At 37.3% G+C, this 20,737-nt stretch overlaps 1 protein-coding gene across 2 annotated transcripts in view; it reads left to right on the top strand.

Moving 5' to 3' along the window:
• Window positions 1-18,354: 18,354 nt before the first annotated feature.
• Window positions 18,355-20,737, top strand: part of LOC130440351 (leucine-rich repeat transmembrane neuronal protein 4) — an 86,190-nt gene continuing 83,807 nt past the window's right edge. For both annotated transcript variants that reach the window (XM_056773425.1, XM_056773426.1), the window contains exon 1: window positions 18,355-18,944. In XM_056773425.1, coding sequence (XP_056629403.1) covers window positions 18,941-18,944 — 4 coding nt within the window. In that variant the 5' untranslated portion in view covers window positions 18,355-18,940. The remainder of the gene's footprint in view (window positions 18,945-20,737) is intronic.

Raw genomic sequence — 20,737 nt, 5'->3', positions numbered from 1 at the left:
CCTTCTATATGCACACAGCCATTCTAATTTTATTCCCACACACAGACCAAAAAAGAGAAAGATCCAGAAAAATAAATCTATTAACCTGTGGGGAGGATCTTTTTTTGTCCACAACCGATAAAAACAATTCTACACCGGTAGAGAGTGCTTTCAATTTACCAGATGGTCAATATTAAGTCTGATTCACTTCCTAATGTGTTGTTGCTTAAGGATTGCTCTTCCAAATCTCATTTGATTTTTTTTGCAACTTTGTCTGAAACTTCAACAGCTCCTTAGCAACAGTATTGCGTAAAGTCCAAGTGAAACTTAAATTACTAACAGTGCGTTCAGACCTGAGCAGCGCGACACGTCTTGGCCGTTGAGGGCGTCAAGGAGAGTTGAAATCAGGTCCGAATAAGGTGACCTATATCCGCTCAGTCTTCGAGTGGAGGTGACGTATTTCCGCTTTTGAGTGGAGCTCCACTCGCCCCATCAGCTGCAGCCCTATTGGGTTCACGGGGACTAACACAATGCATCAAAGCCTGGCATCATCGTTGCAAATATGAATAAACGTTTTCATATGCAAACACAGAAATCGTACATTTTTATGAGCTTGGATTTCGTGTAGAAGCTTAAACTTGTACATAAATGGTCATTCAAACAAGTCACTGCTATGCTATGTTTGGACACCGAATAAAGTCGTGATGCCAGAAGACTTTCACGAATCCCAGCAGAATATTCTGATAAGTAGCGTATGGAATCATGGATTGGTAATGTGTTGTGAGGGCGGATGATTCGGCCCCTGCATGAACTCGCAGACTTACATTACATCTTTGAGTGCAGCTCTTATTTCTTTCACAGCAGTGTTTCCCAAACCCCTTTAAACTATGAACGAAACACTCTCGGTCATGAACACTCAAATATACTATAATAATAATGAATTTCTCAAAACAAGTTTGGGTCTCTGAACACACAGTTAATTTCTTGTTCACATCAGAATTGAGTTTCTTATTGATCCAGGCAAATTGCATGTGTTTTGACACATGTGTGTGAAAGGTTATGTACAATTCTCAACAAAATGCACAATAACTAAAAGCATATAGCTTGTTGATCAAACTGAATAGCTGATTCTCAGTGAAACGGTCAATCTCTTCTCTAATGCTATGCAAGTCGCTTTGGATAAAAGCGTCTGCCAAGTGTAAATCTAAATGTAATATTCTTTGAATATCTATAACATTGGAAGTTTGTGATGTCCGCTAAATTGTCAAATTGTTAAACACGAAATACAATCAACCAATCAATCAAGCAGATTCGGAAGCATATACTGTATATGAGTTTGCCCACTAGAGATTTCTACGGTAAGGATTTTTCAACATGTGACCATTGGCTACAAAATCAGAAGTCTCAGTTAGATGCCATGAATGCTGATTGTGAAGACATTACAGTTAAAGTACAGTAATATTGGATATACCATGAAATATTACTGTTGTATAGTACACAATATTAAAAGTATCCAACAGTCATAAGAAGGGTGCGAAACGCATTAGAGGAAGTTTTGATAATTAGTCACTTTCAACACTTCTACACAATTTGCTCCTCATGATAGAAAGTGTAAAGAAACAAATTTCACTTACTGAAGAAAGGCACTGTTCACAAAGACACTATTTGCTGGATGTATTTTGCATACAAATCAGTGTAGAAAAGTAAATGATCATTTCCATTGGAGCTGTTTAAGTGAAGGGGAGCGAGCATTTCTCCAGGTGGATTGTGGGATTGATGATGGCATTCTGCAGATGTGAGCGATGAAATTCTAATGTTCTAAAGAGAATGTAAGCAGGATGTATGACGTTCTATCACACTTCACTACTGAAGATATATTGATACACAAATTTTATTTTACCATTTTAACGACACTTGCATTGTGCTGTTTGGAATTCATTTTGAATATTATACTGTTGGATCAGAATATCTTACACAGGGATCATAGGATTCTTTGAGCATCATCTTAAACCTTGTTTGGGTGCATTTATGCTTGGCACAAGGCTTGAAATGGGAAGAGAGAGGGCTCCATTCCCGTACAGCCTATGTTGCTGAGGCATCTTGGTAGCCCAAGCCATTTCCTCACTTGTGTACTCACCAATCTCTCCAGGTTGTAGGCGTGAGACACCGTGAAGCACCAGAGTTTCAGTATCCCAGGAAGAGCTGTATTATTGATATCTTGAGTCCCATTTTTCAAAGGCTCTCCTCCAACCACTGAATGTAATGCCCGGATTAATATTTTCATTGCCATTATTGATATTATTATTTTCATTGCCAGTATTGATATTATTATTTTCATTGCCATTATTGATATTATTATTTTCATTGCCAGTATTGATATTATTATTTTCATTGCCAGTATTGATATTATTATTTTCATTGCCATTATTGATATTAGTATTTTCATTGCCATTGTGAAAACCAGTGGTGAAATTGTGCAAGCTGCCATTATGCCAACCTCCAGCTGTTGCCAGATGGTGGTACTATCCTGTGTGTTTATACAGATTCGGAGATTCTGAATATATGCCTTAATCAGATTTGTTACCTGGTTTGGAACGTAGAAGTAGTCAAAGGCTGTCCACAACAGCTCATGGGGCATGTGGCGAGATTAAAGCAGGAATTTTTAAATTAGACTTTAAATTTGGATGTCAATTCCACTATTGCACACACATATATTACACACAGTATTTAGTTGAATTACATCAGAAGTAAATGTAATAACAGTACAGAAAGCAAGAGTAATCCCTTACTTTACTTGTCAAGGGAAAAGTAATTCAATTACAGTAACTAGTTCCACCCAACAGGGATTGTGAATTGTGACTTTAAGAATGGACACAGATTCCCATGTTAAAATAAACTTGACCCGGTGCTGTAGGATACGGTACACAACAACCTCTCTTGGCTTTTCTTATGATCTTACATCTTAAAGGTTATGAGACATTTTGTCCTATCGCAGTTCATGTAAAGGAACTTCCAAATGAGCCAGTTTGTCAAACAAGACTGCATTTTATACATACATATGTCGAATCCACTGCTATATAAATCATGTAGAATTATGTCTGAATTATGAAAATTGTAACATAAAACATGGTGGAGGAAATAACCTTGTGGTCTCAAGGTTAAGAATCTCTGTAATCTTTTCAATTTGACGTTTGTTTAGAATTTAAATATTATTTCACATATAATCCAGTGTGTCCCTGGACGCTGATGGCAATCTTTTAACAGAAATGAGGTGAAGATTACAGAATTCCCTTTGAGAGCCTCTGGCCGCTGAGTTAATGTTCAATGGTTTTCCATATTTGCATGAAAGATTAGAGATATAATATAAACACGATATTCAGGTTGGCTGATATCTGGCTTGCCTTTTTCAAGGAAGCCTAAGAAGCTATAAAGCTAATATTCAACCACTTAAACACATTTTTTTGGGGGGTATGAATATGTAAACTAATTTAGAATAATTCAGAAAACAATAACTCTCGTCTTAAGGAAAGGTTTTGCTAAGATGTGTCCCCTTATGGATGAGAGGCAGCTGCATTTATTGATTTATTTATCTTGATAGTAAATAAAGATTATCATCACACAATGCAATCCATTTAGATTTAGATCTGGGCTTTTTTATTTACCCGGGTCAATCAATGCTTCTTTTTTTCAATGACCCGCAAATCCTTCCCCTGTGAATGTTTCTGTATGTATGAACCCAGTGTCACAGTAACTACATTTAGTCCCCTCACATCCTTCAAAACCTGTTAGACTCTTTCTTCTGTTCAAAAGAAGATATTTTGAGAAACGTCTTGGTGGTTTGTGTTCATATAATGGAAGTCAATGGGGTTCACGTTCTGCTTAAGCCAAAAGTCAAACATGTTTGGAAATGACATGATGGGGAACAAATGATGAAAGAATTTTCACTTTTGGGTGATCTGTCCATAGAGCCAAAGTTCAATATATATTATTAACAGATGATGACTATTATGAAATGAAATGTCATTTACATATAGAAAAAATATCATCAAATGGACATTTCCAGGAGACCTGTGCTTTTTTGCCCGGATAATGGTGCTGTTATAGAATCTGTCAGCACGGGGTAACCGGACGGTCGAAGCAGCCTAATCTTAACCCGTTGCTTTAATGAAACTCTTGCTGTGAAACACGACCGACTCAATTCAACCTCCAGCTCACGATGTGAAGTAAAGCCAGGGCAAAAATTCTAAGTTTTGTCCAAGCCTGATGAATCTCTCTCATTTGTTTCATATATGCTAGAAAAGTATGTCGGTGTAGTTTTCTGTGTCCTGAAACAAGCACTTTGTTCCTGCGGAGTGCAGCTAACGATGCAATTCACGCAAATGGCCTTTTAATGAAGACTCATAACATCTGTAATTGCTTTCAACGGCTATTATCTCAATGTTACTTTGAATGAAGAGGCTTCTCAGAATCCTGTGCCCTGCTTTAGGAAACTTCAAAGAGGCATGAAATTTCAAGGGCCCAATAGATCACGTTTCTTTCCGCTGCGGTAACCGTCACGTAAGCCCAGGAAAACAGTTCTTCAGGACAGCGTGTGGCGCGTGCTGGCGTGCCCAACACAGAAAAATGTGTTTACCCTTTACGCGCGTTTCTCACATGTTCTTCATTTTGGAGATAAACAGGCAAACGCACCAGGAATATGATGATGCCCTGCGTGTCTAATGGGCCCTTCAGTTGTCACTTAATAAGAATTGATGACAGGCTTAACGTTTCCTTGCAGGCGGGAGAGGAGGATCCAGGGTTTGCTACCACATTGTGAGGTCACTTCTTTCTCTGAACGCAAGCACTTTCTTCAGTAATGGATGGGTCAGTCCAAGGACACATGATGCATTAAAAACTCAGCCTTTGAGTCTTGGAGGATGGTATGCAGAAAACATAGAAGTCAGTATCTTTATCTTAAATGTTATGTGGTATATGGACTTTGCATTTGTTTTATAGAGAAATAACACAAGTTTTGGTTTATAGTTTGACATAGTTTGTACTGTTTGTTTTGACAGATTGCATAAACTGCACTAATACTGTAGGGCTACATTTTGTAATGGCAGTAACCATATGTTCTACATGTATTAGATTTAACATGAATATATTGTGAAAATACTCACTTCTGAAATAAAACAAAAACTTTTATAAATAAGTATATATATTTCGATAATGAATTAAAGCGGAGGTAACACACACAGTTTCTGCCAATGTCATATTAATCTTGATGACCTATATAGTAGTATTGCATGTTTCGTATCTTCGAAGAGTCTTTAGTTGATCAAATTTTAAAATACAGATACAGCTGTACGAAAATTTAAGATTATTTACACACAACACATCTTCGCATTATCCCTGCATAACTGTTGATTCACAATAAATTGTATTGTGTATATAATGCACCTATATGCGGATTGCCCACAAAACACAGACATTTGAGTCAGGTTCACTTACCGCGTTCATGTCAGGCATCTTTAGGCGCTGGATCTAATCCATCGATCAGTCCAAATACAGCGTTCCATCCACCGTTTATATATCATTCCTCACCGAAATGCAGTAAACAAACAAACACAGCTGAACTTCTGCGAAGCACATTGGTGGTTGACACTTGGGCGTGCTTTTCCCAAAGAATTGCCCAATAAGGGGACTAAGAAAAGTTGTTTCGTAACAGAATTTCAGGTTCGGAAAAAAATGTGTGTACAAATCTTGGGAGAGTCTATCAAGCACAGAAACACTACGTCCAACTCGTTTTTGACAAGTTGACCATGTCAAGCATGAGGAGCCAGTGCGTTTAACATTGTCAAGAAGTCAGAATGCATGAAATACTGTTGGTAACCCCTCTATCAATTGTATTTTCTGTTTTGACATATTCACTTGATTTAACCAAAAACAACACACAATATTAAATATCATATCAATAAATTGAATTAAATATAGTAATAAATTCTATCTTGCCTTTTTAAGTTTTTGAGTAATTACTGTTTTATATTTAATTAATTACATGCATTTGATGATGCTTAAGTAAATGATCTAAAATAATGAACCATTACTTATTGATCATAATATTCTCAACAGCGACTAATATTTGTATATATAACTTTTTGTGGTTTATATAACAATAAATAAACAATATTTCATTAATTATTTAATTTTATTACCGGCCATGTTTTGCCATCTGCAGGTCTCAGTAGGACCCAAATGGTCTTGTCTGGTGCTTTTTATATATGGACTCTGTTTGCATCAAAAACACAAATGATGCTTTACAGCTTGGAATTATTGTAAAGAAATATTTTGTGTCTTTCTGGTTAGTGTGCTTCTTTGTGTGATTGGACTTTGCATGCTTATTTCCTGGTAGACTAGAGGTATATTTAAGGACCAAATGATCAGAATATCATTATGGTTTTTACTTAGGTCACTAAGCAACCACCCAGAACACAGCCATGTACTGTAGCAAGGCCCTAGCAACCACCTAGAACACCTTAGCAACCACTTACTGAAGCATTTCCCAATAACAACTCACAGCACGTTGGCATCAGTGGTGAGTTTTGCACAAACAGAAACCACTCAAAATCGAATGAAATGAACATTTATGAAATCTATTTTTGAGCACATTTCGGTCCAGTTTAATAGATGTCACTTCCAGCTGAGCTTACAATGTTGTGACAGATGCGGTTATATTGACATTCCTAAAATGAATCCGTTTTATAGGACGTTACACAGTACTGGGAACAAATTGTCGGAATTTCACCTTTTTCAGGCGCTGGCTGCATAATTAATTGTGAAATCTGTCAACATATCAGCAGATTGAAAGATAATATATGAAGAAAGAGAGGATATAGGTCACAGGTATGAAAAAATGTGGCGTGACAGATGATGGTCACACACTTTCACCCATCAGGAGGTTCCACAGCTCTGCAGGACGGAATGATGGGACATTTGCTGGAAATAACAGGCCAAATGAAGGTTAATCATTGGAAAAGCCCCCCAACTGTTAATGATATGTGACAACAGTGGACAAGAGCAGACACATTGCTAAACCATGCCAGAAAAAATGTATAGATAGAGAGAGAGAGAGAGAGAGAGAGACAGAGACACAGACACAGAGAGAGAGACAGACATAGAGACAGAGATAGACAGAGGGAGAAATAGAGTGAGAGTGAGAGAGAGAATTCTGCAACTGAGATTTCTGGGGCACCATTGACTACCATAACCCAAAATAATATTTTTTATTTAAAAAAATGATGCGTTTGTAATGCGTAATGAGAAATTCTGAAGAATTTTGAAAAACACACAGTTCTTAGGCACCTTTGACTACCATTTTAAATAATTCTTCTATAGTAGTGAATAGTGCCCCAGAAATCTTTTCTGAAAATTATTCTAATTATCTTTCTTATTAATTAACAGAACAAGGACATTATACAGATTCGGAACGACTTGAGGTTGAAAACTCTGAGTTTTCATTTTTGGGTGAACTATACCTTTAACGCTAGAGCTAAAGTATGTGTTTTTCTACAACAGAAGTGCCAAACTGAAAACTTGCATTAGTACATTTCACAGCAATCCCATGATGCCACAGGCCCACAGACATGGTCCTAATCAGGTCTCTGCAGAAAACCGCAGGTGTCCGTGGTGACTCTGGACACGGCTTCAGGAAGAATACAATTTTAACCAGTTTGTTGATCTTAGCAAATACTGTTTGCAATTCCCCCAGCCTTATTAACGTAGTCACCCGTACCACAGTATCACGTACGCCGTCTTTTACCCGCTCAATATCACAATGCTGCAGGGAGTCGATAGAAACTCCAGGGAGCTTCTCCAAAAAAACAACACATTCAGGTCCCCACAGTGCCCGAGCATCACATTTCGCCACCATCGTTCCAATGACCACACACTCGCCAGACTAAGATTTCTCACTTTCACACTCCTTATTTAAAAAGCACACAAAAGCTGACATATCATGGCCACGGGGGAGAAAACTAATTCCACTGCATCTCAGCACGCTGGAGCAGACGCCCTTTACAGAGTCCACGTAACAAATACAATTATCAACCGGCAACGGCGCGCCACAAGCTTTCATGCCCAATAATGAGCCTGTGCGGCAAGATTAACTTTGTTTTATGATGCAGAACATGATGTTATGAGGCCTGCTTTGACTGCATCCAACACTGTAATTATTAAGGAAAGGTAAATCATAAAAGCAATGATGATGACTTCAGTGAAATGCCACCGGAGAAGTTCTCTGAGTTATTATTTTTCAGAGAACACCTCTCAGAAAGAATGATAAACGTGCGGCTGGACTTGACCGTGTTTTTGCTGCTCGGGGTGAGCAGATTTTTGCCGATCTTGCAGCTGTCACACATATTGCACCAGTTTCGGCTTTGATGGTCGAAACGCTGAATAGTAGCGAGGTTTATTTCACGGACTGGACGCGCTTATGACAGCATTTTTGTGATTAAATACACACTCATTTAGATTGCGATTCAGTGCTTTGTGTCAGGCAAACAGTAATGCTGTTCTTTTTTAATCTTATTAGATAACATTAAATAATAATCAAACTTGTGTCAAAGATTAAATCACTTGGGGTACATTTATTAAGAATATTTGCACAGCGCTATTTGGAAACTCTGTATAAATAATCTGTAAAATTGGTAAATTAGCATCACAAATTACTCGTAATTAATAATCATCATGCTCTTAACTATTGCTCCACTCTCACAAGTCATCTAAAAGGTTTCTCGATAGGCATGATAATGAGTTTAATTATTATAATATATTTCAATGTCTTGAAAAATAACTTGACATATGACTTGACATTGAAAAATATTTCTGAAAAAAGGATTTTTACTGTAGATGAAGCAGCTGTCTATCCATTCTCCATTCTGACTACAATGCACCCTCTCCAAATAAAATGTAGTTTAAAGTGTGCTTTAAGTAAATTTCTCAAAAAATAATCCTTCCGGCCTCCACTCACAAAAAGGTTTTGATGTATTTTTGGTAGGAAATTTTCAAGATATCTCCATGGAACATGATATTTTCTTAATATCCTAATGATATTTGGAAAGAAAAATTGATCATTTTGACCCACATAATGTTTTGTTGCTATTGCCACAAATAAACCCCTGCGACTTGTGACTGGTTTTGTGGTCCAATATGTATATATTGTCCTGCAGAAACCTTAAGAAGCTGCTGATTCTTATACCTATGGATGCTTTGAATTCTGAAAAAAATTAAACACAAAACACCATACCATTTAAGCTATAGTTCCAGAACATAACTGAAAGCATCATTATTATTTTCACATATTTTTGTTATTATCATATACATGTTTTTTCTTGCTGACTATTTTTGAATATTCCTCAGAGGATGTCAAGGTTGGATATCAAATTGACCCCAAACAAAACAGTAGGGTTAAAGTTTATTGCTGTTACACTTAAAAGTACACTTTTATTTAGTCCCAAGTAGTATTGAAATAGTATGGTAGGATTAGTACTTACTACTGTACATAAAGTATGCTTACAATATACCGTACGTACTTTGCTAAAGTATACTTAATAAAATGAATCTAAACTATACACACTTTTTGTAAGGGCAGTACCCACCTATCTGTCTGCCATATTTACTGTAAATGAAACCGTTCTCAGTCTTATAGGTTTATAAAGCTCTGAAGGTTTCCTATGGAAGTTATTAAACCCTGACTCGAGGTAACACTTTTTAAAGGTCATCTTACACAATGTGTGACCACGGGAGTATTTCATAACAAACCCTCGCCATGACGGGAATGTCCGAGAAAACACTCACGCAACTCCTCTAATAAGTCCTGGAACGTCTGCGTGATACTCTGGGATGCTGTATCTCATTCCTGTGGCCTTGTTGAAGACTGTGGACCTCCGATCGAGGTAGATGGGGAAATGATTAAAAGGGCTTTTTGTGCTCCGCGGAGCAAAGCTAAATCAATCCACATTGATGTATCGCCGGGGTGTAATTAGCATGAGTCTACAGAGCAAAGCCGATAATTTAGGCTGATGCGAGCAGGTGTGCCCTATCTGAAATCCACGCCAACGAAGAATGGCCCCTACAGCCGAATCTACATACATTACCAGTTCTTTCTGCTAAGACTCTCCCTTGCCACTCCTCAGCTGGGTTATAAACCTGCGCCGGGGGCACGTCAACGTGCCACAGTCACCGTTTCTAATGACTACAGAGACTCGTTTAAAAGTGAATGCAGAAACACCTTCGGCCTCAAACGTACAGCAGATGCGTTTGATAGAATAACAGTCCACACGGATGGATTGAAAAGAAAGTGTTTGGCGTTGAATGGATGAACTGTTATTGATTGAGATACGTCAATGCGACTTGAAAGTTTTTCAAACAGTGCGAGCGCTGACAAAAGCTGCACCGTGATTGCATTGGTAGAGAAGCATTATTTATTTGTGTAAACAGCGCCGTCCTTTATAAAGCCGCCTGGAGCGATCAAAACACAGCATTATTTGCAGATGAATTATTTACATCGCTTCCTTTGCTTTATGTGTAATGTATTGTTCTTTCAGGGCGGTGCGGATCCAGGAGAGCAGAGCCTCTGGAGGAGGTGAGCGACTAACGCTCGCTCAATGAGAAACATAAAAACATACTCACAATAGCGCTGTTGCCAGGGAGATGTATATTCCCCGTAGAAACGCTGGCGGTAATCAAGGATGTGATGTTCCCACATGCTAGAACAACACAGAAATCACTGAGGGCAGACAAACAGTGTCCTGCTGCTACACTGATGCTTTATTTGGGTTGGAGTGAGTTAAGGAGACGGCAGGGATGGGTTCAGTTACCGTAAATGAATCCAGAGGAGCTTTGAAAGCATGCGCTTTATATAGGTGACACTTCGTATTTACATTTAGTCATTTGGCAGACGCTTTTATCCAAAGCGACTTACAGTGCACTTATTACAGGGACAATCCCCCTGGAGCAACATGGAGTAAAGTGTCTTGCTCAAGGACACACTGGTGGTGATGCTGGGATCGAACCAGCAACCTTTGATTTACCAGTTCAGTGGTTTAACCCACTAGACCACCATCTCATACATGCATGTATCAATTAGAAAAGTGTTGCAATGGTCAGCATCTTTATTTATACACTATTCCCAGAGGAGTTATTGTGCTTAAAAGTTGTTTGGGGGATTTGAATGATGTCTTTTTTTGCAAACTTTAACTTTGCTTCAGATCTCTTTAAATTCCTACAGAGGGAAGAAAATGGAAAGCAAATCTCATTTGTATGTCGTTTTCTTCTAAATGAAAAAACGTAAATGAAGAAACAGTTCAGCTCAAGATTTGACCTACAGTAAATGCAGATTGTGGATATAAAATTGCTCAGAACATGAGATTATTAGAATCTGATAATATTATTAATGTTCTTTCCATGTGAGATTACTGGCGTCTCAAAAAAAACAAGCGGGTGCAAAAGTCTCCATTTGCTTTCTGTTTAATCTCATTGCATGTCTAGGAGAAACAATTTACTTATGAAAGAGATTTGATTTCATTAGATTTGATTTTCAGCTGGGAAATCTCAAGCGCTGCACCCAAAATATTCCAAGACATCAGATTTGTAAAATCCCCTTTATAGGATTATAGCTCATACACATTATTGGTTATGTCACGGCACATGTTGATAAATGAGTGAAGGGGTGTAAGAGGATGCAATAGATTGGAGAGGTCTAATTATCCTTGAGCCGCTGGACCGCTTCCAGAGGTCAATGGAAAAGATGTGTGCCGCGATTAGGCACATGATGCAGAAATCACTAAATAACCCGCAATGTTTGAGGCACGCAGAAAATCAACAAAGCCGATGAGTTCATAAGGGCATATGTTTCACGATCACGCAACATTAATCCTGATCAACGTGCCACTCTGGTGCTTTATTTTAAAGTTACAGTCACTTTTATTGATTTTATGGCACGGACAACAGTAGAATGTATGGAGCATCTGATGAACGACAGAATGAGGCAGATCCATAGCTGATTCTGCAACGTGTGCATCAGATATCACAGTCTGAGATCTGAGGTTTCTGTTCACTAAATATGGAAATTAAAAAACCTTTCTTGTATGGTGTCAAAACAGTGCGGACAGGCATGTTATTAACAACAATAAAGAAAATAAAAACACAACAACAGAAGTATTGTGTGAGAAGTATGTTTAAAGAAACATACAGGTAAACAACTGTCACACGAAGACAGTCTTTATTCTAACTGAAGACTAATACTAAACAAAAGCAAAATAAAAATTAGAATCAACATAACATCATAGATAAATATTAAACATTTACCATCACACATAAAAATACTGTAGTCCAATTTACTATAGTAAACTAGTAAAATTCCCAGATACTCTAGTGTTAAGAATCTTACTGTAGTAAATATTAAAGTACAGTCTTTAAATATAAACAAAGAGGTAAACAACTGTCATATAAATAACTAAAGACTAACACTTAACAAATGCAAAATTAAAATTTGAATCAGATAATAATTAGATAAATATAAAGCATTTACAATCCAACATAAAAATACTGTAATACAATTTACTATAGTAAACTTGTAAAATTTCCAGATACTCTAATCTTACGATATTAAATATTAAAGTACAGTATACTAAAGCATTTACTTGTTTTAACCTCATACTACAAAATACTGTAGTATACATTTACAAAGTGTAGTAATCACTTTTATATACTGTACTACAGTAAATAACACCATAATATGTCCGCCAGCAGCGGTGGTATTTTTCAGGACTTACTTGTGCTTATTTTCCCTATTCTGCAGACTTTCATATATTCTGGGCTGAAGTCCCTGTAAATGTAATGGATGATGTGAATTACACACTGCACACATCTCACCTTTAAAGGAAACAGCTCCTCTACATCCCCAGCGCTTGCTAACACCCATCATAATCCGCAGTTATCTCTACACTGGAACATGACCGCGGTGGACTGTTTTGTCTCTCTTTCTCTCTTCTGTGTTTCTGCACAGTATGTTAGACCATACGCTGGCCTGTATCTCTGCTGGAGAATGTAAGGTACATCTCAGTCTACACGCACCATTAGTCTTGGCCTGTGACAAGTTTCGGTGTAAGGCAGGCCAGAAACACCAACACGAGGACACAAACGTAGATGTAAATGCCAGAATGGTATAGCTGTAATAACTAGGCTGCCAGCCCTGGCTAAATGGCATACAGCCGTTTTCTATTGACATATATTCAAAAGTAAATAGATTATTTTTAGTATACTATAAATAGTATTCTGAGGAAAATGCTATTTTTTTATTTATCCAGTGATTCATTTATTTTTTTATTGCCCTTAATATGTGTTCTTATGTTTCAATTAAAAGCACTTTCTCACCACTTTTTAAATATTGGGCCACAAAAATGTCCATCTGTTGTCGTACCAAAGTTGTTTTCACAACCACTGTACGAATACTTAAAACAACCAGTTAAATAATGTGTTAACACCACATTACCTTGATTGGAAATGGTAATAAATCAATTCATTTTAAAAGGAATTTTCACCTTCAAGAAGTGGCTCTTATGTTTCATATAAAGCACTAAACCGTGTTTCCCTTGTGTTAGGATTTTCACAATTTTTCTATGCTGTTCAGATGAACATATTTTTTAAAATACAATATTATTTACAATTTTTACACACAATATATGTAAATCTGTGTATTTAACAAGTTCCGTAAATGTGTCCTATGGTGTGACGGGAAAAAACTTTAGAACATTTTATGAAAACAAATCTCTCTATTTTATATTATAAATAAACATTTACTATATAAATATATGTTATTTAAAGTTTGTTTTCTAAATTTTTGCTATGTCACACCATAGAATGTAGGAATTATTTGTCAACTTCCCAAATACAACTAAAAACAATTCGCACAGCTGCTGGTGTAGGTAAGATGATTTTATTGATGTAAATATACTATGTCAAAGATCACTAGTATAAAAAATCATTAATTAAAGTGTCTAATGTATAACATTTACTGTAAAATATGTATTTTAGGAATGAGAATGGCATATCCGGACTTTTCTGGCATTGCTGCATAGAATACTTCTTAGCACCTTAAATGAATCTTTATTGTTAACCTTGAATGCTTTTCATATTTGTTATGAGATGGTCACCGTTTTGAATATTTGGATGATAAATGTATGACTTTTACATTTTAGGTTAAGGCCCTGCACAAGAGTAAAAACTGGCTGAACAGTATCACAGCGCATGGTGTTGATGATCAGTCACTTGTTTGTTTGTAAGGTGTCAGTCCCTGCGGCAGACGGGATGGATGTGGAGTGACAACAGGAGGAAGGGCCGTTTCAGAGGCCGGCGAGCAATACAGTAAAGTGAAGCTCCCTCACGAGCCGTGCACTCTGACAGCCGAGCGCGCTTGTTTGAACCCGCGCAAACACTTCGCTTATTCTCAATGTGTCTTCACGACTGAAGGAATCTGAGCTCCGTGGCTCTTTCTGACAGCTGGTATGAAGGGGAGGGTGCGAGTGTTAAATGGCTGCCACGGCGTACCCGTTGCCTGCTATGCAGAACCGTATTTTGGCATTTACTTGTCAGGCATATACAAACACAGATAACAAACCTGGACAACGGTTTCCAGTGGTTCACATGGACCTTTTAAAGTCTTTAGTATCAATGTTCTTTCTTAAACGGTGTCCGACCTTGTGCCCGAAACTAACGACTCTGTCTGCTAATTCAGCGAAGAAATGTCTAAAGTGGGAATTGTACAACTATTACCTCGCTGAAATTGGATCTCATTCTGTCTAAATTCCCAGAAATCTTGCTTAACAAACACGGTTTTCCTTTTAAGTCTGAAAGCATTTGGCTGGACGTTCTTTGTTGCAAAGTCTTTTGTTCGTTCAGAAAATTGCATGTATAATAAGTTGGCATTTCTTATTCAAAAGCTAACCCCCATTCCCAGCTAAAGGGTTGCTTTTTGTTCTTTTCTAACATAATTTGAGAGACAAAAAAGAAATTGATGACTGACCTCCACAGCTTGTCTTTTGTAAGAGCGTTAAACTGACAGTACAATGATTTTAAGTGCAAACACTTGTGCAATGAGCCATAAGGGAAATAATTCTTCAATGCTGATTTTTTGTATTTTAGTTCCCTCCAGTAGGTCATTTGTAGCCATTTACCACCTTAAAAAATGTATTTGTCTTTTGCACCTTTTGTTAATTAATTTTTAGTTTTTCTAGAGTTGTGTTTCAGGATGACTGCTGATGCAACTTAACTAACATCCTTATTAAAGATTCATTGTAGTTAGTTTATGCCACGCCACAGAGTGAATTTTCTTGTGTAACCCCGGAGGATGTGCTGTTCACAAAAGAAATGTTTCACATTCTGATGTTGAATATTCGATGAGAATCGAGCTGAATTTTTCTAAATGTGAAAAATTGAAAAAAAATCTGATTCAAAGTTATATCTGTCAAAACATTGTACAAACATCTTTACTTTCAGTTTTCAATTTTTTACACAGAATGCGTATAAAGATTTTTAGCAGGACATTGTGTTTGTATTACTGTTTGTGCAATTGAGGTCATCGGCATTCAAATACAGTTATTCAAATTAAAATTTTCCGTAAATATTTTAATATGTCTGACCAATAGAGAGTTTCAGTCAACTGAATACAAATACAAGAAAACTCTCCGTAACGTCCATGAAGTGAATTTCAGAAATCTGACGCGTTAAAAAACTCAACATAAATCAGAATGTGTCCATATATGTAATGTTAAATAGATTTAACAAAACAAGACATTTGCAACAGGTTCTCAAAGGTTTTTGAAGAACCATATTAAATATTTACAAAATTAAAAGAAACTTTTTGACCTTTTTACAACTTGGTCGTTGAGGGAAGTGAATCTAAAACTTTGCTGTAATTCCGCTGGTTTACCAGTATGTTACTGTAGATTTAATGTACAATTTTGTTTTAAGCTTAAACTTACCTACTTTATATATTTTTCTTTCATAAAACAAGACTAAATATATTGGGTCACTTTTCTTGTTATGTGAATGTTTCGTAATTGAAGAAGTTTTAAATATTTTTACATAAAATAATAGAAAAAATGCTTAGGAAGAATGTCGTTTTTAGCAGCGTTGCTGTGCTTATGCCAGTCTCTTCTCGCTCATTTTGAATCTCAAAAGTCAAAGTGTTTTCATTTTGATTAAGGTAATTAAAAACAATAGTAATTGGAAAGTATATTGAGTAGCGATTAAATCTACAATAAGTTACTGGAAAACCTGCTGCAAAAACTACAGCAAAGTTTTACAGTGTAGGTTAAACTGTAAATTCTTCTTGATATCTTCAAATATGTTTTCCTAATGAAGATTTGGTCCTGGTTTGCATGTGTAATCACTTGCAGTGTGTCCAGAGCTCTTCATCACAACACAGCCTTCTCTGAGCCCGAATGTACAAACAATCTATTCCATAGATGCATGAACCTTCTGTTGTCTTATTGTCCTTAATCATCTTTGTTCTCAATGGAGGTGGACAGCTTCCCTCCAGACACCCGAGTGGCAGGACTGACATCATTTGAGCTCTCCTGCATTTATTGTCAAGAACCAACAGCAGTCTATGAGAGTCCATTAGCTCTAATTAGACGGACTGTACAGGGCAGATAGAGGCAGCCACTTTGGAAATGATGTTGTTGACCCTGATATTAGGAGGTCGTGTGCTCTTTAAAATTGTTTATGAATTGTTTCATAAGGTGGCTGGGATCCTTACAAGCAGATTTGGAATGCTAATGAAGGTAAACTAATGAAGACTGTTTAGATGCAGTTCTCGTAAATTTAGTTTTTCTTTATTTCTAAAGGTGTGTGATAATGAATTACCGTTAGATTCTTTACACCTGGGCAGTTGTTCTAGACAGTCTGCACGTTTGATGATATCATCTTGGCTTCTTGCTTGGTAATATATTTTGTCGGTCCAGAAGGAAAGCATCCCTTTTCATACCTCTAGCGTACAAATGAGGCCTACAGATATTGTAATTCTTAAATAAATGGTCCAATCAAATGAGACGAGTAATGCTTATTCATTTAAAATTACGTTTCCAACACAGCAGTTTTTTGCACCACTTAAGGCTTGTGTAGAAATAAGGACAAAAACTCTAAATATTTTCACGTTTCATTCCAGCACATAAAACACACCAATTATAACCCTTTTGTGATTTCTTAAAGCCTATTTTTTCTCAAAAACGGCGGACGTTAGACGTCATCACGCATATAAAGCTCACAAATATTGCAAATTGGCACAAATCTCTTAAAGCGTAGATGCGGATTCGTTCCCGGAGTGATATCTTACAAGAGAACACATTTTAAATAAAGTTTGAAAGAGTCGTCGTAGGCTTGGTGGTGGTGACGTTGATATCGAATGACTTCGAGTCTGCATGTTGTTTGTTTTTTACTTCTGCCAATTGTATTTTGGCTTCAAAAGTAACACATGTCGGCTTGATTTGTAAAGATTATCTTGATAGACAAAACGTGTAAACATCATAAACCTTTGTAGATCACACAGCTTATTTTTGGCGATCTTCCAAAAGTCTCTGAGGAAAATGCATGGCTTTCTGTCGCGTGAACCAGCGGGGATCTTACTTCCGGATTAGCCTACAAAAATACGTCATCTCTGAGGTTACGTCACTGTATTGAGTCTACTCGTCATGCGCAGGCTTCTTAAAAATAAAAGTAATGACATACTGTTCGTTAATGTGTTGAATTATTTCGACATTGATCTACTTTTCATAATATATGCTATATAGGAGCATGCCTAGGCTATTTAAGACAGAATGTTGATTGTTTGTGGGTATTGAACATTGTAAAAAGTTTTTATCTGTCCAGTGGATGTTGTTTTATCATTTAAAACAACATTATTTGCCTGAAAAGTGTGCTTGTGTTATTTCCTTCAGATTATCTAATGCAATGACATAACTTTGTTTTTAAGTGTGGCTCAAGTATCCAAATATCTTTTAGAAATAAAATATTTTTTAAAAGGAGAACACGAGGACTTTATATGATATACAGATATAGGCCTACATTATCTTGCATTGCAATCTCTAATTCTAAGAGTACAAGGAACCTCCATAACTGCAATTACTCCATGTTTATATTTTATGTCGTCATTTCGAAAAATAATTTAGTAATACACGTTCTCCCCATTTACCTGCAGGTAATACACAGGGGTGCATATTCCTTCTTTTTCACCAGAAGAGGGCAATCCGATGCATCGCGCTTGCAAAGGAAGGTTAAGCAATAGTGTGACTGCACAAGTGCTCAGTGCATCTCACATACATACAAGCTCGTCTGAAAAAAACCTTTTTTTGTTAGAGATGTTCGAAGATAGAACAGCCACCTAACTGTGGTGTACAGACTGCACTATTTCTGAGCTCCTCAAAGATCAGCAGATATCTGGAATACATCACTCATTCTGCGCACAGCTTTCCATCCACAGCCTACACGACATAAAAATATTTTTGGCTTCCTTTTTTGGCTTTCTTCACAGCTGCGCACCTTATCCGATGGAGCGCTTTTGCGCAAACCTCTCCAAACTTTCCAGCCAAGCGGAGGCTATTTTAATGTAAAGGATATAACTGACACGCACGCGCACGGTCTGGAAATGTTTTCCTGCGGACATTCTCATTAAGCAAATGTCAACGATTGTATATTTTTGCAGAGCTCTTGCGGTTTTCACTTAGACATGTTGCTTAATGGCGCAGCTGCGGGATTGAAATAGCGGTCCTGCTGCCGGAGTTTGCCCGACGTTGCCAACATCTCGGGCACCGCAGCTTTGGGCAGGTGCTCCTTTCTGCCTGTGTTAAAAGACGGTGCCATGCGGGATCGGAAATCACACATCGGAGGTCTGTAAAACCCTGCTGGAAATCTGAGTTACGCAGAGATGGGTATGTCTCCACTTATTCTTAAGGCTTCAAATAAGTTGACGTGTTTTGTTTTTGGTCTCTTTTGATACAATTATGTGTATGTCAGGGACCGCGAAACCCAGTCGTGCCAATCCTGAGATGTACGATCCTTTCTTAAAATAGCAGTGCTCCTTGAATTATATTATAAGAGAGTGTGTTCGAATATGTTTCATGTGCGTAAACGAAGCATTTCTCAAGCTGATGCTTGCACGGCAACTTTCAACATGCGTGCGCTCAGACGTCATTGAAGCTGAATGTACAGCATAATATGGCAGTCTATAGTTGTGCATGTATTGTATGATCAACAGGCTGATTCTATGTGTTTTTTAATGCGGTGATTGAATGAAGCGCGTGCTGTTCTGTATTAAACCAACCCATTCTCAAAACGGTGCTGAACTCGCAGCGGTTGTTCATTATTCAGTGCTGCCTTATATGTATGTGCCCTTGTTCAATGCAAAGAGGCACGACTGAGTAAATGCAATGTTATTCATTGTAATTCAGCACTCCAGGTCTAGTTATGAGAAACAGAAATATATGCATTATGTGCAGGACGCGCAAAGCCTTCATATAAAGCCTGCATAGCTACAGGGACTGATGTCAGTTATTTTATTCTTTCAAGAGACGGAAAAAACTCTCGACTTTTACTGATGTTTTGAGGCAGATGATGTTGCAATAGTGGAAACTTGTGATTTTAAAACACATACCTAAAAATAGTAAATGTTCCTGTCTGGAAACGTTGATTTTTATGCGGTAATTCAAGGAAGCGCGCATAGGTCGTCGTAGTGTGTTGCTTTTAACTGCTTCCTATGTTTCTTCTGGTACATTTGAAGAGGTTTGGATTTTTTCCCACGAGAGATTCCTTTAAAATCATTCTGTTCACATGATTAAGTTGAGGGTCCCCCATCATAAATAATCATAATCAGACCATAAATAATACTATACCCCCTCCCCTTTTTTATCAGTAGCCACCCTGCATATTGTATCCTGCATGGAAAAGCTATTCATAGGAAAGAAGGATGACTAATTGAAATTGAATTCTGGTGAAATGCATGGATTGAAATTGCCTTAAGCAAATAATGAAATGAACACTTGACAAACCAGTGTGGCGCTTGTTTTCAAAATCTGTATTCTTTCAAGATGGCTTGAAGTGTTAGTGATTTGATGGGATGCTGTCGGAGCAGATGATGTAGGTGGATGTTCTCTTCTGTGCCTCACAGGTGTGCTGTTTGCTCAGCTCAGTCAGATACTTAAAGTAAGATTATAGAACGGTTCGGAGTAAAAATTAGTTCAAGACATTCAGAGAATTTCATTGGTTGAATCTTGCCTATCCAGGTCATATTTTATCACAAAACCAAAAGGACCTTCGGTCAGTCAATATAAATTCTCTATACAAAATGTTAATATTTTGGTAAAAAGTTCACCCTGCACAGGGTCAGTTTTCAGGATTCCGCTTCATGATGCTGCAAAATTTCTGCCTTAAACTAAAAATCTGTCATCTTTTATTCACCCTCTGGTCATTTCTAACCAGTATGGTTTTCTTTCTTCTGCAAAACACAAACAATGATTTTTTTGAAGAATGTTGATAACCAAACAGCGGTGGGGACCTTTATTGTATGGACACAAAACCATTGCAATTGAATGTCTGCCATCGCTGTTCAGTCAACAACATTTTTCAAAATATCTTCTTTTGTGTTCTAAGGAAAAAAGAAACTCGTACAGGTTTGACAGGAGGGTGAGTAAATGGCGACAGAATTTTCATTTTTGGCTGAACTATC

This window comes from Triplophysa dalaica, chromosome 18 (assembly GCF_015846415.1).
Source record: "Triplophysa dalaica isolate WHDGS20190420 chromosome 18, ASM1584641v1, whole genome shotgun sequence".
Lineage (NCBI taxonomy): Eukaryota > Metazoa > Chordata > Actinopteri > Cypriniformes > Nemacheilidae > Triplophysa > Triplophysa dalaica.
Note: the sequence above shows the minus strand (reverse complement) of the source record. Positions and strands in the feature narration are given on the sequence as shown.